The sequence below is a fragment of the Peromyscus leucopus genome, chromosome 9 (assembly GCF_004664715.2).
Source record: "Peromyscus leucopus breed LL Stock chromosome 9, UCI_PerLeu_2.1, whole genome shotgun sequence".
Classification (NCBI taxonomy): domain Eukaryota; kingdom Metazoa; phylum Chordata; class Mammalia; order Rodentia; family Cricetidae; genus Peromyscus; species Peromyscus leucopus.
This window is the reverse complement of record NC_051070.1, coordinates 112,160,147-112,185,890: the sequence shown is the minus strand read 5'-3', so window position 1 is coordinate 112,185,890 and position 25,744 is coordinate 112,160,147. Positions and strand designations below refer to the sequence as shown.

The 25,744-nt window shown below is 45.5% G+C and overlaps 1 protein-coding gene across 22 annotated transcripts in view; it reads left to right on the top strand.

The window, feature by feature from the left end:
* Nucleotides 1–25,119, top strand: part of Erc2 (ELKS/RAB6-interacting/CAST family member 2) — an 893,602-nt gene extending 868,483 nt beyond the window's left edge. For 17 of the 22 annotated variants that reach the window (XM_028882459.2, XM_028882462.2, XM_028882463.2 and 14 more), the window contains one exon: nucleotides 22,219–25,115. In XM_028882459.2, coding sequence (XP_028738292.1) covers nucleotides 22,219–22,662 — 444 coding nt within the window. In that variant the 3' untranslated portion in view covers nucleotides 22,663–25,115. Of the gene's footprint in view, nucleotides 1–22,218 lie in introns of all 22 variants that reach the window. The other 5 variants (XM_028882471.1, XM_028882478.1, XR_003735931.2 and 2 more) reach the window with 4 other exon arrangements.
* Nucleotides 25,120–25,744: the final 625 nt, after the last annotated feature.

Sequence of the window (25,744 nt, the reverse complement as noted above, 5' to 3'; positions counted from 1 at the left end):
CTCCTCACACTTGGATTTGATTTTCCAGAGAAGATGAGCCAAGTCTCTGTGAGAGGTGCTCCTGTCTCGAGCATCCTTTCTTCCCAATTCTGTGAGTTGAAGCGCCTGTACAGTGAAGGGAGATGGCATCATTTTTGATGCTGATTATCGTAAAGGCCTTTGGTCCTCAAATATAGACAACGCTTCTTGAAGGGTTTTTGCCTAGTTTCCAACCACAGGAAGATGAACTCAGGGAGAGATGGAGCTGTCATAGCATATGCATATCTCTTAGTAAGCATTGATGTTGTTCTCTGGGTCTGGAGCACGGGGCTAGCTGAAATCTAGAGAACCCAGTCAGGTGCTTGGAGCCACACAACAGGCCACAGCCAAATCTAAGTCAACTTCTTTTAAAAGCTTGTACTGCACTTGTTCACATATTATCTGTGGCTACTTCAGGGAGATGACATCATTAATTCCCTTGTCCTTCCCATGGGTCGTCTCTTCACCTAGAAACCCAAAGCCTCAGGTAATTCCTTCAGAGAAGTTGCCACTGCTGGACAATCACTGCTGACCTTTAAAGCAGAAGGTCTCCTTCTGTGTCATATACAAAAAGGGAAACTGAGGCCCACTGAAGAGAATGTTCTCCTCCCGGGGCATACAAGGAGCCCATGGCCATATTGGCATAGGTCTCGGGTCTTCAAAGCCAGGGCACCTGAATCATAATAGGCAGCCATATTGCTTTTTGTATGCAGGCAGTCAGTGGCACTCTTTAGGGAGCGGCAGGTGAGCATGTGACTCAGCAGTTTCTCCCTCTAAAGAGCATGTTCCTTGTTGGTTCTTAAGTGCAGCTGATTGTAGGTGATTATTCACATAAATTACACCTGTCGCTCCCCTGCACAATGCCAGGCTTGGGTAATGTGATCTCCTTGAAAGAGGAACCTGTTTTGTTTTTCAAAGGGTGATTATAAATGAGATATGAATGTAGGCTTAGGAGCCTGGCAGACATTCCACTAAGGAATCCTCTATCTGACATATATTTGCTGAGCAACCTTTGCAGAAGCTAGTTAGGCCACTCTTAGAATTGGAATACAACCTTGAGGTATAAGAGTTCTAAGATATTTGAGCCGGGCCTACACAGAGAAAAATATAATAAGCCCAATTCTCTTTCCTTGAGGACTTTCCATAAAGCCCCAACTGACTTACTGTTTAAGGAGTCAAAACATGAATTATGCTCCAAAGGCAATGTAGCAGCTCACGGGAGATTGACTCACATCCCATGGCAAGATGCAAGGATATCTGGGGTCCAGAACGCAGGGAAGCTAGAGTTCCCTCCTACTTTCAAGAATGAAATGTTTGTGGCTGATGTGATCTGGCAGAGACAGAAAGGAAAAAAGCCAGAGAATCCAAATGCGTAATTGAAGGGTAGACATGCCTTGATTGTAAAGGAGATAGGGTCCTGCTGGCTCAAGCCCAGGAACTCCCACCTCTTGGAGGATCCCATCATGCAGACACAAGGAATATAGACTTCAAAGATTGGCTCTGGCTCCTGCTTCATGTGTATGACTGACTCCCTTAGTACAAGTGCTGCAGCCTTGGCTGTAGCTTGTCTGAGATTCACTTTTCTTACCCTTAACCAAAAGCAGCCGTTCTCAGCAGGGGCAGTCTCATCCCCACTCCAACCGCCAAGGACATGTAATAAGATCTGGAGGCATTTTTGGTCATTACAGCAGGGTAATATCTATGTGGTTAGGGGACATTGTTAAATATCCCACCATTCACAGAACAACTAGCTCCTTACTACCAAGAATTATAAAGCAGGACCAGTGATATGGCTCAGCAGATGGGGTGGTTTACTGCCAAGCCTGAGGATCAGAGCTCAATCCCTGGACCCCCCCATGGTAGGAGTGAATCAACTTCCATAAATTGTACTCTGACCTCCACACAAGCTAGTGACCCATAATACTCCCCACACACATATAAATAAGTGAATGGAAGAAGGAGAAGAAGGAGAAGGAGGAAGAGGAGGAAAAGGAGGAGGAGGAGAAGGAGGAGGAGGAGGAGGAGGAGGAGAAGGAGGAGGAGGAGGAGGAGGAGGAGGAAAAGAAGAAGAAGAAGAAGAAGAAGAAGAAGAAGAAGAAGAAGAAGAAGAAGAAGAAGAAGAAGAAGAAGAAGAAGAAGAAGAAGAAGAAGAAGACCACCAATTACCAAACAAAGAATTCTCATTTCTCCCCAAATCAGAAATGCTGAGGCCGAGAACCTTACCTGACTTCAAGGAAACAGGTTTAGCTCATTACTGTATCAGCATCATAGAGTGCCAAGCCTGCACATGTTGTACACCCAGGGAACATCTGTGGGGCAAAGAACACGTGGGCGAATAGGAGAATAACTCAGTTTTACACGTCTCCTGTAAGAGTGCTAAGATTCCTCTTGTCAAATGAAATATGGGTGCCCGGTGCCTAGCACTGTGCTCAGCACACAGTAGGGACGTGAAGAATGGTAGCTCAGAGCCATGCCAAGAAATTCACCTGATTTTGCTTCATGCTCGTTTTTAAATAAGAATTCACTTGTTTTCATCCTCTGCCAAGATAATAGGCAGTCTGTGCAGGCCGAAAGCCCGGTGGGGCTTTTACAAATATTGGTTTACAAAGAATCTGTTTCATCTTGTGTTTTTCAGATAGGTAAGCCAAGGGCCACTTGGTTGTACCTTCATTTCCTTTCCCTCTGGCAGACTTCTCCTGGGCAGGGTTTTGTTTCTCTAAAATTATTGTTTCATTGCTTTGTTGTTCTGAAGAAACCTGTTGGTTAATATTAATGCATTTTTATCTGGGGCCATTTCCTTCCGGTTCTCTTTTTTCCAATCTGCCATAATTTGGTGCAGCATCCTTTCTCATGTCCCAATGCCGACAGGACCCTTTCATGTACGTATTACCCTCCAGCCTCAGGAAGTCTGTGGGCGGGAGAGTACCATCTCCATTGGACAGATAAGGAAACTGAGGCTCAGCAAATTAATTTTCAGGGAGTGAGTCAGGAGCCTCTGGCTGTGTCTTACAACTCCTCCTGGAATCTGGAAACGGGAAAAGATTTGGGGACAGAGGTCAGAGAAAGGAGGAGACTTTCCAAAGCCCTCCAGGAAGTGGGGCTCTCCTGCTTTCCTCCGTGCCTGAAAATCATTTGCAATTGAATCTGCCCTGAAGTCACTTAGGGGAGGGTCTATATCCTGTAGTGAGGTCAAGGGATGATCCCTGGCTGGGGTGGTCTTCCCCTTCTTCTTCCCCTTCTCCTCCTCCTCCTCCTTCTTACCATTGCATCCCCTAATGATTGCCAACCTCAGCTTCCCTCATCAGAAGTGGAGGTGACCCAGCACTGTCATGATGGCCAACAGAGATCAGGAAATTAATGGGGTTCATGAGCAGGGTTCCCAAGAGAATTTCTCTGCTTCTCTCCCCTTCTTTTCCCCGACTCCCAAGTCTAGAGTTGGCCAATTACTGCTTCTGAGGTGTGAGTGACTCATGACTTCGTGATGGAAACAAACCTACTACATGCTTGTGTTTTTTTAAAGGCTCTATTCTCTCAAACTCTCCATGAAAGTCAGTAACATGCCTGCTACTGCTTTCAATGCCTCTATGTGTTTTCTAGACTTTTCTGTTTGTCTCTCAGATAAGGCACTTGAAGCCCAGAAAAGCCCAGATTACACAGCTACCCATAGGCAAGGCCAGGACTGAGCTCACCTTGCGTTCCACCCAAAGACATTTGCTATGCGCTAAGTAGCCCAGAGAGTACTTCCTGACCACACCACATCCAGGACAGAACCGAGGTGACCAAGATCTCCTCCTCCTCCGGGGAGGCACAGAGACACGTGTGCTCTTGCTGGCTCACACTGCTCTCAGCTGTGTCAGCTAGTGTCCCTGGGATGAGGGTGACCTTACTGCTTCCAGCTGGGAACAGCTGACCAGCACCAAGGGAGGGCAGGGAGGATCCATCCCCAGCAGTACAAGTAACTCAATTGTGTGCCCAGCTTCTCTGAAGACCGTGGTCTGGACTGTCCCCTCAAGTTTCCTGAACGGCTGCTTGCCAGAATTCACTAAGTGGGACACTGTCCTGTTGGCTTATCTTCAGGGGTTTCCTGGGGACAAGGGTGCTTCATGGCTTAGAGACCACACGGGCTGATATCTCTAGCAAACCTGTTGGGGCTTTCATATTGCAAACACAACAGCTGCCTGCAGCAAATATTGACTTTGGGTGCAAATTCTCCCACACATGGCCACCCTTGAGAGAGTCCCAACCCAGGCCTCTAAGCACATGCTGGGTAACTGGGTAACTGGAGTGTGGAACAAGGCAAGATGCCTCTTGACCCCCAGGTGACCCTCAGCCACAGGGGCCCCAGCATCGTGAAGTTTTCATCTTGTTGAGAGCAGTGTTGCAAGAGCCCCCAGACACCGGTGACGGCTCCCTCGAGTTGCCCTAACAAAGCACTGTGAGCTGTGTGGCTTCACAGGCTGGTCCTACTTCACTCTCCCATTGCTGAAACCAACGCCGTGACCAAAAGCAACGTGGGGAGCAAAGGTGTGTTTGGCTTACGAGTTGCAGTCCATCAGCTAGAGAATCCAAGGTGGGAACCGAAGCGGGACCATTGCTCACTAGTGTGATCTCCTGGCTTGCTCGGCTACCTTCCTCATACAGACCTGGCCCACCTGTCCAGTCATGGCACAGCCCACACTGGACAGGGCTAGCCTACAGATGAGCAATCAAGAGACTGTCTCCGTAGACATGCTCACAGGCCAATCTGATTCCCTCTTCCCAGGTATATCTAGGTTTATGTCAAGTTGGCAAAAAACCAACTAGCACACACCATGCCCCAGTAGGTTCCCTCATGCTTCTGGAGAGCAGAGGTTCGATATGAAGGTGTGAGCGTGGCTGTGCTTTCTTTGGAGGCTCCAGAGGTGGACCCTTCCTTGCATTCTGTGGTTTGTCAGTGCCTCATTCCAATTGGCTTACCTCTTGGCGTGGCAGGAATTCTGTGTCTGTGTGTCCATCTTTCTCCTCTCTTGTACCTGTACCAGTTGTTTAAGATTGACCTAATCCAGCATGACTATACTGAATTACCTCTGTATATGTATCACTCGTTCTAAATAAAGTCTCATCCAGAGGTTCATGGTCAGCAAACATCAATGCTTAATGAATTAGATAAGCACCTGGATGAATAAGCAAGTGTGTAAGAAAGTCAGCAGAAAGCAAGAAGGTGATTGTCTACCACCAGCGCAATCGAGGGCATGCTGGGACATGCAGGTGTACTAGAAAGACTTGACTGTGTCTTACAGAGGATACGGTTCTGCTCATACTGCTCCTGGTTTGTCTCTTAGGGAGAGACTATCTGGCCTCCTGTCCTTTTGATTCGATCTCCATTTGGCCTGGATAGACCTTCCTAAAACACACACTTATCTCCTTTTGGGTGGTATCCCTCTGCCCTAAAGGAAGCATCCCACCTCCATAACGCAGCCAAACGGCCCTACATAGCCCTGTCTTGGTTGGCTTCCCACCTTGTCTATCACAGCCATGAGAAGACTCCCCTGCCCAGCTGTCTCTGGCCAGCGTTACTCATGGTTGCTTCTTGCCTTTCTCTTTGTTGACCCTCCCCTTAGAACGATCCTTTCTTTCCTTCCCTTGGGGCTCCAGCTCATTAGCTCTTCCATCCCAGCCTGGGTGTTCAGCAGGAGTCTTTTCTGCCTCTCAGGCTACCTGTTCTCTGCCCACCCACCCTAGTTAGCTCATTTACCATACACTATGGCCGTCTCTTAGGTAGTCCTCTTTGGCCTCAGTGTCTGAAAACCTCACATATCAGGGACTATGTATTACTGACTCCACACCCTACTTCATGGCTGGGAAAAATAAATACCTACTGTACTGAATAATCACTTGTATATAGGTGGAAAGGGAGGGGAAGAGAGGGTTTTGTTTGTTTGTTTGTTTGTTTTTCAAGACAGGGTTTCTCCCGGTAGTTTTGGTGCCTGTCCTGGATCTGGCTCTGTAGACCAGGCTGGCCTCGAACTCACAGAGATCTGCCTGGCTCTGCCTCCCAAGTCCTGGAATTAAAGGTGTGCACCACCACTGCCTGACCTAAGAGAGGGACTTTTAAAAGTAAAAATAACAACACTATCCTAACTGCTGTCTTAATTTCGTGGTAACTGGGGACTTTTCTGCCTCTCTGCTAATGTTCCCTCCCACCCAACTCAACCAGTGGCACACTCCCAGAAAATGATGTTCAGGGATGGTCCAGGCCCTACAGCTTGGCTGGAACCCATCACTGGCCAGTAAGGCAGTTACTACAGTCTTGATTTCCCATCAGGATGTCCAGGACAGGCCACACTGAAGACCTTGAGGCATAGCCCATAGCCTCCTTCTGAGTTTTCAGCTCCATTTCTTTCTTCAAGACCGAGAAAGTAGGCAACCTCAATTAACGCCCTGTGCTTTGGTGCATGTGTGGTGTGACTCTTTTGCATGATTGAATGCCCCAGCCCACTAAAGAATTAAAAGCTGTAATTCCTCCCTCTCTCTTTTTTCATTGTGTTTAGCCAAAACAAGCTGTGAAAGAATGTAAAATATATCATTTTGTTGGCACCCGTTCACAAGTGAGTCAGTGATCTTGCTCACATTTACAACTAAAATTGGATTCTAACCTCCCCCAAGCTTATGACAATTGCTCCTTCTGGTGGCTTAAATGCCTACAGATAATTAATTTAAGGTTTCTTCCTGAGCCATCTTGTCCAGGTTTGTACCTGGCACAAAAATATCCTTGAGAGTTCATCTGACAGCTGGAGGAACCATGAGCCCCACCGCCCTGAAGGTTTGTGAAGCAAAGTGGCCCATGCCAATGGGAAGAACCCAAGAGAAAGCATAAGGCTGCCAACCGAACTGCCTGCTGGAGTGCCCCGGGTGGGAAGGAAGCTTGGGGATCCTCTGCCACTGTTCTTCCTGGCCTCTTTGATGAACCCACTCTGGTCTACACACTTTTTCGTGAAGGTGACAGGATTCACGCCCAGCCTGTGGATAGCCTAAGGTTGAGCACCATGGGCCATGCTGTCTACACTCTGGTCAAGCTTTGTTCCCCGCGGTTAGTTCAGAGGCAGAGGCTGTAAGGATTGCTGCCAGTTGGGCTAATATGGCAGGTGGGAGACTATCTCTGAGCAGGTGTATCAGTCACTTGCTTGGTTGCTATGACGAAATACTTCACTAGACCCCCATGGGGAACAAAGCTTATATTGGCTTACAGTTTTCGGAACACAAGTCCATCCTGGCGGGGGCGAGCAGGAGTGGGAGGCAGCTGTGGTCAGGAAGCCGAGAACAGGAATACCCGTGCTCAGCTCACTAGGTTGTTGCTGCTGTCATCCTGGACTCCAGTTCCCAGAGTGATGTCACCACATTTAGGGGAGGGCTTCCCATTGCTGTTAGTCCCTGACAGGTGTGCTGGGGGGTGCTTGTCCTCATGGTGATTCTAGGGTCTGTCAGGTTGCCAATATCAACCATTGGGAGGGATTCCTTTGTTTATCTTCTCACCTGAAGTGGTGAGAGTTATTGTCTTTACATTAGTGATGAGAAAAGTGAGTGGGGCAGAGAGAGGGCAGGGATTTACCCAGGGTCACCCAAACCAGAAAGGGGAAGCGGTCACAGGAGGGGTCTAGATATGGCTAGACCTCGTCCCACTGTCCCATTTAAGGACCAGGACAACAGCAAACTCTCCAGGTCATGAAGGTCGTGGCACTCAGCATTAAGATTCCCTGGACATGCTAAGCACTGAGCAAATCACTGTTGTCGCCAATGGGCTCAACTCTCTCTTTAGTCCGTCCTTGGTAGATATATTTGAAGCACAGCCGTGAGTGACACACACCCAGCCCGTCTTCAGGAAGGCCACCTCAGCCAGGCAGGCTGCAGTCAAACACTAACAGCTGTGTGATGTCTTTTCCCCCTGTCAACCAGGAGTTGCTGGACAGACATTGGGAAGGGGATGTTAGGAAAGGGTTTGGCAGAGACCAGGAACCACAGTGAAGGAAGGACCTCAAAGAAGTGACGTTAAAGCTAAACTCTATGGACAAGCAGAGGGTGGCCAATGGGCCTCCGATTCTTTGTCTAGTGCCGAAGTAGAGGGTAGGTGTATCTGTCTGGGTTGGGAGTGCTGCCCACTCTTAGGGCTGGCTTCCAAGGAAGGAAGGGGCTGCCAGAGGACTTTGGCATCCAGCTGCACTGGACAGCAGGAGCACTAAGGTTGCTCCTAAGATTCACTGGTATCACCCACTGGCATTGGTATCAGGCACCGGCTCTGCCATACTTCATCCCCTTGGTCTCTGGCCCATTTCCATTTGAGATGCTGAGCCTGCCTTTGAAGAAAGAAGTTAAGCCTACCAGGATCATAGAAGTTAATAAGGAACCTTCTAGCTAGTTCATGCATTATGAAAATACACTTTCTCCTCTTTGCTCTTCAAAGTGACCAGTGACAAAAAGCTGTGTAGAAATCCCTCCCTCTCAGAGAACCTCAAATCAAAGTGTCAAACCTTTGTGATAACAGGAAGCCCCATAATGATGAAAGAACAGGCCCATCGAGAGGCCCATTGTTAATATGCCCTGGCTGTGCTTGGAGCCTTGATGTTCCAGGACAGTCACAGAATTCACTTAGATTCCTGACCTGGAGTAGAGACAGGAGATGGAGGGCTGCAGCCCAGGTCCCTGCACTTGATGTGCAGACCTTGAAGGTCACACTTCGTCATGGGACTTAAATGTAAATTCAAACCAGAGAGCATGTCTGCTTTTTGGCATTGTGAGAATGTGACTGACCTTAGAGCCCCTCTGAACTAACCTCTGCCTTTATCACACTCCTCATTCTTTGGAAGGGAAGGTCATCATTTCCTGTTTAGTGGCCCACTGGAAAATGAGTTCCCCATATAAAGGAAGTATGTACATGACAGCGTTTTCAGAGACGTCTGGAGCCGTTCTTTTCTTTGTGCATTTAATACAACTTTGTAGCCTATGGGAATCACAGAGTGGGTACTCCAGGAACTCATATGCTTGAGGATATTATTTCTTGCTCCTATCCATGCCTTTAGCAAAAGATCAGTGACACCACTGGCTCCTCCAAAGCATTATTTAGTAATTATACAGTATTCTATAGTATCTTGGCCAGTTCTGCATATCCACATAAATACAGTGTGACGATACATTGTATAGGAACCAGGATGGCATCTGTAATGCCAATGACCTCTACACTGTGTCCCAGGAAGGCATCATTCTGTTTCTACTCCAACAAAATTCCTTTTAGACAAAGTAGCTATATATTAAGCAGGCATTTTATGCATGAGAAACCAGGTCTCACTAATGCCAGTGGATTTCATGTTGTTTTCCCTAAGCTTTTCAAGGTTGTCTACGAAGGTATAAGGGGGAGGAAGACAGAATTTGCATAAAGGGTGGAAGAGAGGGAGTCCTCCAGCAGCTGACATCCTGGTCATAGCTGGGGGAGGTTCTAGAGTACAAGTCAAGCTTTGGGGCTACACTCTGTCTTTACAGGCAGACCGTCCCTCGCTAATCTTTTTAGCATTCTACTCCTCCAAAGATAACTTGGACCTCAAAGCCCCCATGCAGCCAGAAGACATATGGATATTCCATCAATTTTGTAGAAGCAATAGATTGGAATCCTCCAGATAGTTCATTCAATCTCAGGATGATAAACGATCAATCGTTGCATTCCTCCTAAATGAAATTAAGATGTTAAGATATATTGCTTGGGGCTTCTGCATGGGATTTCAAGAGTTGAGTTTCCAACAGAAAATGTATTGCTTTGGATTCACTGGGAAATGGAGATATGGGATCTATGCTGAGGCAAAACATTTGACAGTTTGGAAGAATGCTTCAGACACATTAATTTTTTTTCATATTTAGAAATGATTAATCATCCAGAATACCATGAAGCCAGAAGACTATAATGCAGTCTTGCGGGGAAAGGCAGAGACCTACCTATGCCTTGATCCTCCAGAGTGGATCCTCTTTTAAAGGAAGCTCAAGGCAACCTTACACTGGGACACTAGACCGCTGACTAAAGCAGAGTCCAGGCAAAACCCTGGAAATACAGAGAAATCCACAGTATTTTTCCATCAGTACCATACAAAGACAGGAATTATGTGCTTCCAATACACGTGTGCACGGAAGGACAAAAGACTTACTTCCTCCTTGGAAACTCTTCCCATCTTCCTTGCAGATCCGTTAAGAAGATGGGGATGCTACTTTAAGCTGGGGGTTCACCACGTCCAGCTACAAAGCTCACAGCACTATTCAACCACCAATTAGCAGTGCTTTCGCCACAGTGAGGGTAGATGGGAGACATATACTTCAGAGTGTGAGGGCTATTAAAAACCAAGGTGAATATGGTTGGGTAGTCCTCAAGTTTGATACTTAGCGTGACTTTAACCAATTAATCACATGTTCCCTATAACGATTTGCTTAAAGTCATGGCTGGCTTGCCAGTAGATGTGCATTACGTGAAGTCATAGCTGTTTTAGCATGGCTCCCAGTAAATGGAAAGAGAAAAGGGAGCACCACCACATATGGGAAAGGGAGGATTCCCACGGGAGGAAGGAGGAAAGGGAAGGGGAGGAAAGGAAAGGAAAGAGGTCATGGGTCAGCTTTTTGTGTGTGTGTGCCATTCACAAGCATAGCTCTCAGACAATATAAAATCCAGACTGAGTTTGCTTTTGTAGCTCATTCCAGAATGCAACTCACTTTCAACTCTACACGCCAGAAGGAGATAGCATTTGTCCTGTTCCTGTAATTGTTGAAAGGTGAGGATTATTAGGCCTTGGAGACTCTGAAGACCCTTAAGGCCTGGGCCCCCGGCTGGTTCCTGGCCTGTATTTTTCCTTCCCACCTACCAAAGAGCTTCTCTTCCCAAAGAGAGGACTCTTTCCTTTTGTTGGAGGAAGACTCTTAGTGGTTGCTTAGAAAACACAAAGCAATTTGCAGTACCTTGAAATCAAAGCCCAGTTAATCAAATGGGGAACACCTACCTTCCGAAAGCGAACAGTTTATAAGATGAACTTCACATTGGTGACAACGATGGCTGTGTTCACGGGGTTGGGGTGTGGTTGCCCGCCTTCAGCTGGCCATCACTGGCGGCGTGCACGGACATTTAGAAATGAAACTGAACCAGACTGAACTTGCTACATTAGCTGTTGCCACATCGGGACGCTAATGGGCTTAGTGACCACAGCCTACCCAGCCCAGAGTATGTCAACAGCCAAAGGCCCAAGCTCGGGCACTGTCTGTGCTCTGCCCGAGTTGTTAGGGCTTCATTCTTGGCGATGTGCCGTCCGGCTTCTTCTGCCTCTCTCCCTGCCATGTCTTAAAGAGGGTGGCAGCCCTCCCAGGTGCTGTTGCATGGCCACTGAGCCTGGTGAGGGGTGTCCTGGGGCACACTCAGTCCTCTGCATCTTGTGACTGGTTACATTGGTGTTCTATCTCCTTCCTGCTTTAGCTAGTTACTTCTAACATAGGTTCCGGAAATGGCCCAAGTCCAGGCAAATGCAGAGAGCCTCTTCATTCCCTGCTGGTCTGCAAAAGTGGAGTTTTCTCCACTCTCTCCTTCAGTGGGGAAGCATGGTACATAAGGTTTGCACCTTTAAGGGTTTCCTTTGCATCAAAGCCAAGCCTTTCACCCTGTCTGGGAAACAAGGTCGGGCTTCTTCACCTCAGGGCAGCTCAGTCAAGGGCAGGATTGCAAGATGTTGGTGACGAAAAGGTTAAATTGCTCAAAAGGCTGCATCTGTGGTTTCCTGCCCACACTTGTTCTGGCCTAAGGCAGTGCTTGGTAGTTTGGGGAGGGGGGGAAAGGGAGGTCTTGCCTGGACCCAGGTGGCCGACAGGCAAACCATGTTATTAAGAAGCAGGGATAGCAGAACCTTGATCTTCAAACGAGACCCCTAATTAGTCACCAGCCCAAGAGTAAATGGCATTCCACCTCAGCAAGGCGGGAAGGGGGCCTTCAAATCCCAGAGACTAATTGCCGTCAGTGGCTCCGTGAGGATCCTGCTGGAAACACTCGTCATTTGAGCCACTTCCGGTTGGTGAACTTAAGCTATCAAACTGTTCCTTCGTATTTCAGATTCTCCAAAGTGCTTATCCAGCCCTCGCACGTGAAGGGAACATCTTTTTGCTGAACATGACACCCTTCTTGAGATCCAGTTTAGGGAAAGGTCTCACTTACATACGTACATCTAACAAGTTCATCCTAACACAGAATTCTTATAAGGGAGTTAAAACATGTTTTACTTTATTCTCATCCGAGTTTAGAAAACTCCATCTCAAGAACAAGCCTGTACTGGAGGGAGTAGGGATTTATCATGGAGAGTGAGGCTTCAATTTCAGAGCCTGTCGAGGGACCCTATAGTCTGTATATTTTTGTCATTTGAAACCCTTTATTATCTGTGTGTGTTGTGTGTGTGTGTGTGTGTGTGTGAGAGAGAGAGAGAGAGAGAGAGAGAGAGAGAGAGAGAGAGAGAGAGAGAGAGAGAGATTTGGGAAGGGTCTTCCCAAATGGCATGAACTTTGAAGCATGCAAAATGAAAATGAGCTTTGCGGTATTCGGGTTATTTTGTTTCGTCCTCTTGAATCTCATGTTCTTGTCTCTTTTGGAAGTAAGTACCCTCTGCTCACTCTTGTCTCTTGGTCCCACTTGCTGCTTGTGAATGGAAAAACAGACTCATCCAGGCTATCCAGACAGAATTCTAGGTTTTCTCTAAATTCACACTTGAAATAGGAGAATGGTTTAAGAGCTTAGGACCACTAGATGCTGCCTCTGTCCCTTTTGAGGGCAGCCCATGTTACACCAAGCCCAGAGGGAAAAAAAAAAAAAAAAAAAAAAAAGCCAAACAGGAGAGGCCTGGATGTGCTACTCAGGTGGGCTTATCCCAGGGTCTTCCAAGAACTGGGATCTGGTTTTTGGGATCCTCTCACAGTAGCTCATACTATTATTGAGACCAAGAGTACTGCAGTCAGGCTTTCTGAAGATGACTGGGCAAGCCCAACTTTTGAGCTCAATTTTAAGATCCACAAGTAAGCTTCAGTGGGCCCTGAAATGACATGTTTTCTGTGAACACACTCAGCAAGCTGTGTTATAGAACAGACCATGGCCACTTTCTGCTGCAGTTCAGCTTCAGAACCTGTTCTCTGCCAGTCGGAGAGCAGCTATTACTCAGCAGTAATGCCTTGGTTATGAACAGGCTGGGGTGGAACAGGAAGATGGGACGTCTGTACACAGCTTAGGGTATTTGCTCATAGGATTCCATCCCCTGTGATGAAAGCTTATGGTTTCCCCTCTATGGGTAACTTAATAGCTTCCTGTAAGTAGGAGGGTGCGGAAGTATTGTCCCACCCTAGTGGACTTCTCTAGGATTCCCCAGGACAGTTCCCTTCTCTCCAGAGCACAGGGATTCTGTTTGCTGAATCAGCCTTCATCTCCAATATCATTGGCAGGACCCCCCACCCCAAAGACTCCCAAAGCATTATTTTAACCTGTGTGTTCTCCTGATTGGAGATGGTAGAAAATACATGCCAACCCCTGGGTTGTTTAAACTAGTCCAGAAAAGAAAGGCTCACGTCAGTTTTGACAACAAACAAAACGAGTTTTTGTTCTATCAGTTATGTTTAAAAGATTCCAGTTTCAAACTGAACACAATGTGTGGTTATTCTGTTGGCGATTTATATAGCCACAGGGGCGCCACAGTTACACACTGCATACATCATTGTATTTTTGAAATGTACTTAATGAACTTTTTTTTCTTTTCTAGTAACTACTTCATTGCCTTAAATGAATGCATTCCAATAGAATTTGTAACAAATGACCACTCTGTGTTTGCGTTAATGCCAAACACGTTTAACAAATTTTTAACAAGGAACCCTGGCAAAATGCCAAACTCCTAGAGGGACACTGGAGGAATGCTATAAATTTAAACTAGATTTTACCTTTTCACTTAGCTCCGCGAGTGTCTTAGGTGCCTTGTTCTCTCAGCACAGCAGCCTGTCTATTTCATGTCAGATCGCTGTACATTTTCATTATGTGGAGCACACAGGTTGTGCCTACTTCCAGGGACGTGTAAGTGCAGGCATCTACAGCTCAAATAATATAAGGAGTGTAGAAATAAATCTTTATTTTCTCAAAAATTTTTCATATCTTCTCTGGGTTGGTAACTATACGCATGCACATACACATCTACCAAAGTATGTCTGTGTTTCAAATCCACAGTCAGCCAATATTGTACATGACAATTATTCAAACCAAGGATTCTCACCTGGGGGTAGCTGTCTTCCTCCTTGAGATATTTGATACAATCTGGAGGGGTTTTTTGTTTTGTTTTGTTTTTTTCATTGTCAGGACTGGAAGTAGGGATGTGCTATTAGCCTCTCAGTGAGAGAAGTCAGGGAGACTGGAGGCTATCCTCCCCTGAGGTCAGCACCCAGTAGCAAAGAACTGTTCAGCCACAATTGTCCATATTTTTGAGACTGAGGAGCCCTGGACTAGAGACCTTCAAAAGTGGGCCAACTAAGAACCTGTGTTTTTAAGAAAGAAAAAAAATGACAACAGAGCTCATTACTCCTCAGCCAGTGTGTTAAAGGTTAGGCAGAGCCCCCCCCCCCACCTGTGCTGAATGGGGGACTTTGGCGTTTTCTTGGCCCAGCCTTCTGCTTTTGTGGAGGAAGTAATTTAGTCCACCACGATACCTTGACCCTAAATGTGAACCAAGGTGCGTCGGGGCTTACCAGCAGCTATTGAAGTGTGTGCACAAGGCCAGCTGACGAATATCAAGTGCTGCCCCCGAGAGAAGGCCAGTGCTGGGTATCAGGAGTGGTCCAACGCAAGGCTAGTAAGTGGCAGGGTGTTGTCCACCAGCTTTTGGGGGATGAAGCCTCATGTTGCAATGGCCAGGCAGTTATCAACATGTATAGAAGACAAGAAGAGTTGATTCCCTTAAAGTATTAAAATAAAGCTTCGTGAAACAAAATATATTGTTGTGTTTAGAGGTTGTTTACAAGAGAAAGATATTAGTTTAAATACTATTGATGTTAGAGATTATACAAGTTGGAAAGATGAAAGATAAGAGACAAAGACCAAGGTTTAAGAAAAAAAAAAAAAAAAAAAAAAAAAAAAAAAAAGGACTGGAGTCAAAAAGATGTAGGTTCGAAGAAGGGGATTTGACCCAAACACTCAGTTCCCTCATGTGGGTAGGGGCTGCTACCCAAGCAAGTGGAGGTGTGATACCCTCGGACTTGTTGGAGATAATTAATGTGGCCATGATGAGGCAGGCGGCCTGCTCCAAACATGAGCCATTAATATTACTGACCACAGTAATAATTACAAAAATAAATCCTAAGGAGACATAGCCCCATGAGGCCATTTCCAGGTAGAGGTTGCAGATCAGTCTGAATCCCTTCATTTCAACTGTGGGTGAGTCACACCCAGCGGCAGAGATGAATGACAGGAGCCCCACTGCTGTCCATCTGTCCATCTGTCCGTCCGTCCCCCCCACCCCCCACCCCGCAGCTCTGTCATCCTCACGGCTTCTGAGCAGGGCTGCAAGGCCAGCCCTACCCCCACCCTTATAGCCCTTTGGGCTCCGAAGTGTTACATTTTATTGCCCTGTGGAGCTGTAGGAGGCCACTCTCAAGGTAAAATGTTGCTCTCCACTCATATTTTTGAATTATGGCTTCAAGGTGATTGCTCCTATCAAGAAAATTAAATGATTTAACATAATTTGTTGCCACTTTGATCACAACAATAATAAATAAATCTTCATGAAGAAAACGGGAAACCCATTCCATCCCATTTTAAAAGATGTTAAGTCATAACACAGATGTAGTTATATGTTTTTATTTTATTTTATTTTAGCAGAAACGACTGTGTTGGGCTTTCCTGCGCATAGTTAACTCAGAGGAGCTGTTCTGTAGGATGCTCAAGGCCCTGAAGGAACCCTTTCCTCCTCCATGACTAATTAGTCTATCAGGGGCTGGCCTTTTATGTGGGCACCATGTGCAATATGTTAGGGGCATCCATGGCTGTTGTGAATGGGTGTCTGTTTTTGTACCTGGGGCACAGTGCACACATTTGGGACACACATGGAACGGAGTGGACATTAACCCAGATGTCAAAAATAGCCTGCATTTTACTGCTGTTATTAAACCGTTTCCCCTTTCACCCCTCTGTGTTTACCAAAGACCCCTTTCTCCCAGCCCGTTTCTGCAAATCACTACTGAAGGGGCAGGGGAAGAAAGCCATAACCAGGCAGGTGCCTTTATTCCAAAGAAAAACAGTCTGAAGCACATTTATAGCTGTCTGTCCTGGGGGTGCATGTCCTGGGCCAGTCTCCCTGCTGGGGTGCACTGTGCTCTGCTCCTCTGGCGCCCTACCTAAAGTCAAGCCAAAGGCCACAGTGCCACCCGCAGAGGGTTTTCTTCCCATGAAGGAGCCAGCTTTGGATTCTAATATGACAGCAGCCCCACATTCTTCGGTTTAAAATGTCTAAAAAGTGCAAAAAAATATTCTGAGAAAAAAATTGAAATACCGCCTATGATAAACATCATCCATATTCTGCTTGGGTGCAGAAATGAAGTCAAATTATATAAATAAGTCAATCTGCTTCTTTTCTTTCCTCCTCTACCAGAAACGTTTAGGCATCTTTCCTCATCCCAAATCAGAGATGTCTGCTTCTTGGTTATTCATAATCAATGGATAAAATGTATGCTTCCTGATCACAGGTGTTTTGTTCCCTTCAGGGCACAAAGATTTAAAACCTCCTTCAGATGTCAGTTCGCATATCTGTGTGCAGTCTGTTTCCCCATGAGAGTAGAGACTCGGCGAGGATATGGACTTTGTCTGTCTCCTTCATTAAAGCCGCTGTTGCCTACACCAGGCACATTGCCCGTGCACTGTGCTAGATTTCAGTTGCTCCAAAACAGAGCACTTCAAACACAGCAACATCCATGCATCACTACAGAGGTCCCCTCTCTGGCAGGTTCATATAGAAAGTGAGGACATAACCACTCCAAGGTATGGTTGAGGGGAGGTTGGCATTGTGGATAGAAGAGACCGTACAGCCGGGATATCTGGAAGAGTCCAGAGCCAGGAGAGAAAGGAGTAGACTAAACATGGCTAGCAGACTGGACTGGGCCATGGCCGGGGGTGGAGTGGGGAGGAGAAAGGAAGGGAGGAGAGGAGGAAGACGAGAGAGAGAGAGAGAGAGAGAGAGAGAGAGAGAGAGAGAGAGAGAGAGAGAGAGAGAGAGGGCGCAAAAACAGTGTATGGCCAAATGGCAGGGTTAGACAGTAGTGGGAGTTGGGGTGGGGGTGGGGCGTGAACTGGAGAAGTTTAAGGCAGGGGGTGGGGTGAGAACAACTGAGAAGAGCCAGGGGTCTTGTGTGGACTCTGTCACAGGTATTTGTGATGCTGAGAGAGCCTGGCTGCCAGCATGTGCTTTGGTATGCTAATAGACTCCTGACAGAAGTTCAGAAGGTCTCTTCTGAGTTCTGTACAGGGTTTCACACAACACGAGTCAAGGCAGACCCTAAGAGGACCTGAAGGGAAGGCTCTTGGAGCAATGGACTCCAAGCTCTTTTCAGGTTGCCTACAGATTTCACTTACTCATGGTGTAGGACTGAGGTTCTTGCTGCTTCCTGGCTGTCAACTGTGCTGTGGAGAGACTCCTTCCCTAAATCAGTGGTTCTCAACCGGTGAGTCCTGACTCCTGGGGGGGGGGGGGCTGAACAACCTTTTTATGGAAGTTGAATATCAGATATCCTGCATATCAGATATTTACATTATGATTTGTAACAGTAGCAAAAATACAATTATGACATAGCCATGAAATAGTTTTGTGGTTGGGGGTCACCACAACACAAGGAATTGCGTTAATGTTCACAGCATTAGGAAGGTTGAGAACCACTCTCTGATCTAAAGGAAGTTGTCATTCCTCACCCCTGTGGCTCTTGTCTCTCAGCACAGTGAGACCTCACTCACAGCCTTCACACTTGACCTTCTCTTTTGTAATGCTGACAGGAGAAAGAGATTTGCTAGAGAAGGGCCCCAGTCCTCAAGCTAAATCTGTTGGGGCCAACTTTCTTTATATTAATCTAGCCCTAATTGAGTTAATTAATACAGTTATGGTCTGCTGTAGTTCACTCCAAAAACCAGGGGTTGGGGTAGAAAGGCTTATTTCAAGGGAGGCTGGGTAGGGAGGAAATTTTAGGATTCTATCTATCTAATCACTCCTTAATATCCGTAGAATGAATGAGGAAATCACCCTGTTCCAGGCACTGTTCAAAGCTCAGAGGATGCTGAGTGAGCAAGAGCAGCCTGCCCTTGCCCTTACCAAACTTATCATCTGGGCTATAGGTGTTTACTGGAAATAAAATGGCAAGTCACGTCTATAACGTTGAGTTTCCTAGTAGTCACATCTTTAAAGTGATAAGGGCAGTATATTTTATTGGATTCAGTACATCCAAAGTATTTTGACATGAAGTCAGTATTAAAAAATTGTTCCTGAGATAGTATACATCCTTTTTTTCCATAGTAAATCTTCAAAATCTGGTATGCATTTCACACTTCAGTATTTGGTGGCCACGTGTGGCCAGCAGCTACCATATTGGGTAGGGCAAGTCTAGACAGAGGGAGAGGACCATACAGGAGACTTCCTGGATGGCACACTATCTAAGGTGAGAATGAGGAGTAAAGAGAGATCGATCTGCTGGCGAAATGACCTGAGTGTATGTGGACAAAGGACACAATGAGGAGAACATGGGGAAACAAAAAGAATAGACAGAGGCTAGAAGAGACCTTGCCAGCCTGGCCAGCAGTCCACAGGTCCTCCATCCCCAGTTCTGCAGGATTACAAAGAGCTGTGATCAGGGCGGCACACTCTAAACCGCTGTGTGTTGAAGGCCACGACCATCACAGTAGAGCTATTGGCTGCCCCAGAAGACAGAGCTGGGTCTGTCTGCCTTGCAAGAGGATACTGGAGAGGTTAGGGCCAGCTACTTCAAGCATCCTTGTGAGGGAGAACCAGCCAAGCTTGGAATCATCTTTCAGAGGATAAGGGCCCTGGTTGCCCTTGCTGGAAGGCTGGATCCCATTTTTTAAAGGTTTTAAAAGTACATTCTCACTTGCCCCTCCAGGAGTGATGATCTCTATTTGTAACTGCTGGCAATGTCCTGTCATGTTCGGTTTGGTTTGATTTTTTTTTTTAAGCTTCAGACTCATCTGAGCCTCTTGGTGAATGAATTATTTCGTTGAAGGGTGGCAACACATTTAAAAAAAAAATCATTTTATTTGCGTGGTAGACTGTTAAAGGTAGTCTATGACTATATCCGTGGTAGTGGTTATGTCTGTTGTCTTTCCAATGAAAAAAATTAAGAAGTGTCACAGGACTTAAAAGATGATAGCTGAAGATGTGGCTGGCATAAGGGCTCTGAGGGGGTCCTCACTAAACGAGGTATTCTGCTCGTTTGCTCTATTGTTTGCATTTTAAAAAAATGACATTTTAAAATCAGTATTTAAACCATCAGGGACTTTTGAGAGTTCTCTTACCTAAAGATAATTATTACCTTTCCCACAAGCAGTACACACTGTCATTGTGAGACCTGTGTTCAACTCTGTGACCTGGGTGCCCAGCTGGAAAACTATCTCAAAACTGAGTAAACAATTGTTTTCTGCTGCTTTATCTTGGAAAAATATCAAAGACATTGGACATCGACCATAGTTATTTTTCACTTAGTTCCCCATCTGTAAAGGAAACAACCTGTGCATTTTAATACTACCTTATGGTTCCCTTTCCCTTTTCTTCCTATGGCCTTTTAATATGTCGGTCAGCCCTTTAAAGGGATGATTAAGGAATGCTTAGCACACAAAAGAATGAGAGCTATGCACAGCTCATGAAACAGAAAGCGTGCTCAGACTCACAATTTTTATACAAAGTTTGCAGCGATTTTATGTGCCAGAGTGAGTAATATGATCTGCACTAGAAACTCCCTAAATTTCTGGCTCTGCAGAAGTCATTTTTTGCCCTGATTCAAGTTTCTTAGCCAGAAGAGTTATACCAAACTCCTCAAAGTATGAATTAGCTGCGTTCATTCAAGCCATACATTCCATTGATACTGCTTAAGGATGCCCTGAAATAGATGCTTGCCTGGGCAGATGCAGAGATCTTTGACTTTCTCATCAGCCAGTGCGACTTAAGTAGAGTAGATCAGCTGCCAAATCAGACATCCAAATAGTAGATATGAAAAGTGATGTAGAGAGCAAGACCTGGTTGGGTGCTGGGGATGTCTTTCTGTATGCTGTGAATGTGTTGCTCTGACTGATTGATTGATAAATAAAATGCTGCCTGGCCAGTAGCCAGGCAGGAAGTATAGTATAGGCAGGATAAGCAGAGAGGAGAATTCTGGGAATTTGGAAGGCTGAGTCAGGAGACGCTGCCAGCCACCGCCATGAGAAGCAAGATGTAAAGTACCTGTAAGCCACAAGTCATGTGGCAACTTATAGATTAATAGAAATGGGTTAATTTAAGATATAAGAACTTGTGGTGGTATTGTGTTCTCCAAAATATTGTGCACGCTAATAAACTTATCTGGGGTCAGAGAACAGAATAACCACAATATTAAACATAGAGGTTAGGCAGTGGTAGCACACGCCTTTAATCCTAGCATTCCAGAAGCAGGGATCTACCTAGATCTCTGTGTGTTCAAGGATACAGCCAAGCATGGTGACTCATGCCTTTAATCCCAGAAAGTGAGCCTTTAATCCCAGGGAGTGATGGCAGAAAGCAGAAAGGTATATAAAGCATGAAGACCAGAAACTAGAAGCATTTGGCTGGTTAAGATATTAGAATTTTGAGCAGCACAATTCAGCTGAGATTCATTTGGATGAGGACTCAGAGGCTTCCAGTCTGAGGAAACAGGATCAGCTGTGCAACTGGGGAGGTGAGGTAGCTGTGGCTTGTTCTGCTTCTCTGATCTTCCAACATTCACCACAATAACTGGTCTTAGGTTTGATTTTTTATTAATAAGACTCTTTAAGATTCATGCTACAAGAACTAGATAGCACAAAGCCTGCCACAGCCATACAGTTTATAAGTAATATAAGTCTCTGTGTTTACTTGGGTCTGAGTGGCTGTGGGCCTGAGCAGGACTGGAGAAAACTCCAGCTACAGTGGGATATGCTTGCATTCCCAGCACTTGGGAGGTGGAGGCAAGAGGATCAGGGTGCAGGAATTAAAGGTCAGCCAGGATACATAGCAAGACCGTGTCTCAAGAAGTAAAATGAAACAAAAAAAAGGTGTGTGTGTGTGTGTGTGTGTGTGTGTGTGTGTGTGTGTGTGTGTGTGTATCCTCTCCCTTCCCTGCCACAGTCTCCACAGAGCCACATTATGTCTATGGGTTGGAAATACCCAACATTCCAAGGACCTTTGAATGGTAATGATGTAAGCACACTGTTGAGCATGAACAGAGAAGCAGGTTACAGCTGTGGCTTCAGTGTTGTATTATATATACCACCATGTTTTCCTTATCCACTCATTTGGGGACAGACACTTGGTGCTGTTGTGAAAAATGACACTTGGTGTGCTTGTGTGTAAGAATCTGTCTGAGTCCAAGTTTTCAGTCCCTTTGCATGTATACATATGAATGGTATTGCCAGCTCCAACAGTCACTTAAGCCATTGCTCTCGAATGGCTTACAGGTCTTTGAAATTGTTGCTGTCACAGGGCTCATAAATGAGTGTTAAAGCTTTTGGCATGTTGACTGCCTTTAACATTCTAATGTCTCTGAGTCGAGTTAAAAAAAAAAAAAGTAAAACCATAGTGTAGAAAAAAAAATGTGGAGAGAAAAAAGTGACATGTTATTTGATCATGTCAAAATGACCCATAGGAGAATCTGGCACATTCCTCGTCCTTTTCTTTGTGGTTATCAGTAATGTGTGCATACGGTGGAACATGGTTTGAAAGGGCCTCTTCGTAAGACACTTGTAGGACATAATTGAACCTTCTGATCTGTGAGTCTTTTTCTCTGCTCCCTCTCTTTGCACCCCATCCATTCCCACCTGACTCCAACCAAAGAGAGTGGCCGTGGCTGGGTCGGGGAGAGGGGAGATTAGCCTCTGCCGCATGATGGCAGAGATTGCCACCAGTGTCCTTCTCTGTTAAATCATGTACTTTGTCGTTGCAGCTGTCGGAAGGGTTGGCTAAAGGGGGAGCTCAGCACTGCAGCCACGGCCTGGTAATCCACTGCAGCGTGGCTCTCTTCATTGTCCACCACCAGCCGCCGCAGCAGGTCCAACCGGAAGCGGAATTCTCACTTTCGCTTTCCTGTGTGATTCTGGTCACCTCATCCCTCCGGCATTTGGGTGTATGGGAAAGAGAGAGCACGAAGGAGGAGAAGGATGGCAGCTCTTTCCTTTTCCATCGGGATCTGGGCCTTTTCAAAGTGACCGGTCCTGCTGAAAGCCACATGATGAGCGTTTTAGTTCTGTTGCTTTGCCTCGTGGATACATCAGCACTGCACAGGATGCAGACTGTGGATTCAGCTTCTGTGGGACTGCTCGCTCCATCTCCCATTATCCTGCTGGTCAGTCTGAGTGGTCCTAACACATTAGATTATCAGACAATCTAAGCTTGCTATGAATGAGTGCTGCTGGTGGTGTTTGTATACCACGGTGCATGGAGTGTTGGGCAAAGAAACCAAAAGACCAAAATTTGAGAGCCTTTACCCTCCTCTAGTTCTTTAATCTGTCAGTCAAGGAACCACATTTTGATGGTGTTATCAGTTGTTACCTCTGGGCCAGGTTGGAAATGAAATCAATTTTTTAAACCACTAATAACTTGCCAAGAAATCGCCTTATGAGAACATGGTGTGTGTCTCTGACAGTGCATGGCACATCTAAATTGGTCATTCATGATTTTCTTGTCCTGCTCATGTATGAGAGAGTGACAAAAGCCTGAGGCATCTGCATATCCACTCTCATGCTCCTTTAACCCCACGGCTGGGACATGACTGGGCCTCAGGCTCTTCTCTTTCTCACGCATGCAGGTCTCCATGAAGAAGCTGAAATTCATTCACGTTTCAAGATCCAAATGCTGTGCAAGCAATGTGAGCTTGGGTCTTCTGTAAATGAAGGGTCATTTCTCATTGTTATTTTTTTTTTTCTTGAGAAAATGTCTCTAACATGGATTCCAAAGCATTTTCAGCATCAAACATGAAAGCATTGATGAATGAAGTTGTATGTCTGTAAATAGCATTATACAACCTGTCTGTGGATACAGAGTCCTTCTCTAAAGCACATGCCAGGGAAAGAGACCACATTCCAAGGTCTTTTACGTACAGTGACAAGGTACTAAGGAGAATCCAACTCCTGCTGCTTCCTCTGAAGATTCAAAATTGTTAGTCATTACAACTTCGTACAAACACACAGCTCAACCTGGCAGTGTGCAGCTCTTGTACCGACCCATTTTCTTGTCAATGGGAGGAGCCCTCCCATCTGCATTCCTAAAGGACAAACAGTGAATTTAAGCATGAGTGGCCTTAATAAATACAATTGTCTTTCTTTGCTGCTGTGGAAAGGGTTCTAAGCAGAAGTTGCTGAAATCTTGCATTGAATCAAATCATTATTACTTTCCAAAATGTTGGTGCAATTAACTCTGGACCTCTCTCATGAGCCATAGAGATATTTAAAAGACAAACCCCTCGTTTTCTGGGGAAAGGAAACTGTCCCTGAACTGCACCCTTGATTCCTGGTGCATCAGGAGTAATATATTCAAGCAGGTTTCTTGCTTTGGGCTTCGTTCTTGTCAGTAAATAGCGAACTGTGTAAAGCTTATGTGTTAACATAAATGATCCAGATACATTCATGTTTAAAAAGTTTGTCCTTTAACTATCAAAAGGATCTAGGTTGTTATTAGAGAAGGGAGCAGAGTTCTTTGCAAGTTTATTTAACTCATTTTGGTGGACTGTTGTAATGAAAACCCAAGCCACAGACCAGTCCCCAGGGACAATTTGGGTGTCCTCAGAGAAGTCCTTACCGCCTACCACCAGGGCCTGACCTGAACTCTGCAGCTAAATACTTGAAATAGGAAGGAGGAGAGCCAGGATAGTAAATGGGGTCCTTGAAGTAGCAAACAAAGAGATCAACCATGTGTAATTAGCTATTTCTACATATGTGCCAATTTTGTCACAGCTATTGTTTGGGGAACCATTTTTTCTGCCCTACTTTGGTTGACTGGAAGTACTACTGATCTTACTTTCATGTAAGCATATCATTCGGTCCCTGAATAATCGAATTCTGTCTAACACAGCATCTTTTCCCATTTTGTGTAATATTCTCTGATATTTGGGGGTTACAAAAAAATCCCTTTTTGCACATTGAAAATAGTGTCTGGGTTTACAACAAACACTGTGATGTTCAGAAGATATTTCCTTTGTGCAACCTTGAGCAGGTTTCCTTCCAATCATAGTATAGTTGATACTAAACAAGCAAACAAAGATTGGGCTAACATTTAGGAGAAGTTGGTCTAAGTCTTACTTTGTGCAAGAGCAGGCTTGTATTTATAACCCCATTTGATTTCTATAAACAGTCTCAATTTTGTATTTAATGATTTTGTGTATTCAGTATGCACCTGAACAGCGTGTCAACTTTCATTTGAAAGTGGGTTTTACTTTGTAAACAGTGTTTATGGTGAGACCTCAAACGTGTCCACATAAGCTCTATCTGCAGTGTTTTGTGTAGAGTGCATCTGACTGCTGCCGGGGGTCTGTGTATCTAATTCCCTGAGACCCTTGTTTGACAGTGCTTCTTGTAATATTTCTTCAAGTGAGTGGCATGTGGGTTGTGATATTGACCATGTGATCATGGACCTCCCTATGAACAATAAATAATAAATAAATAAAATTAAGGAACCCTCAAAACTACCAATGGGCATGTATCAGCCAGTCATTGTAACCTCGTGTCTAGTAGAAATACCATGTGCAAGGTATGTACAGCTCATAACTTTGTTATCATGTGTATGAGGAGTACTTTGTGCTGATTGTCTTATTTATATTCATTAAATAAAACCTTGTTTCTTTCCGAAGTGACTTCATTCCATCTTCCACAAATATACCGTGTGACTGTCTCTAACACTTTGGGGGCCATTGGTCACCATTTGAAAAGTCATACAGGCCAAAAGAAGAAAGAAAGAAAGAGGGAAAGGGAGGAAGGGAGGAAGAGAAGTTATTGGCTTCCTTAACTGGAGAGGCCAAGACAGAAATCTTTCTTGATAGACAGCGGGTCCTACAGGTTCAGAACAGGAAGTTAGATCACAAGCCATGTCTCCTTTCCTCTCCCTTTCCTTTATTTTCACACACACCTTCCTTTTCCCCCTTTTTCCTTCCTCTTCCTCCCTCCCATTATCCCTCTTTGTCTCTGCTGAACTCTCCCCTTGGGAGCAAAGATGTTTCTGAGCATTTGGGGCTTTTCAAGAAGAGATCTTTTTCTTTTGCAATATCCACAAATGTCCCCAAAAGGGACAGACACTTTAGCTCTGTTTGGATCTCAAATCCTTCCTTTTTGTGGGAGCTGAAAGGATGAGGCTGTGTGGTTGACACTGCCTGGAGGAGGGAAGTTTCTAGTGGGAAGATCGTGGATTGCACTCAGAAAAAGAGAGACGGAGAAACTGGGCAGGAAGAATCACAACCTGCACAGCCACCGCTTGGCTGTACA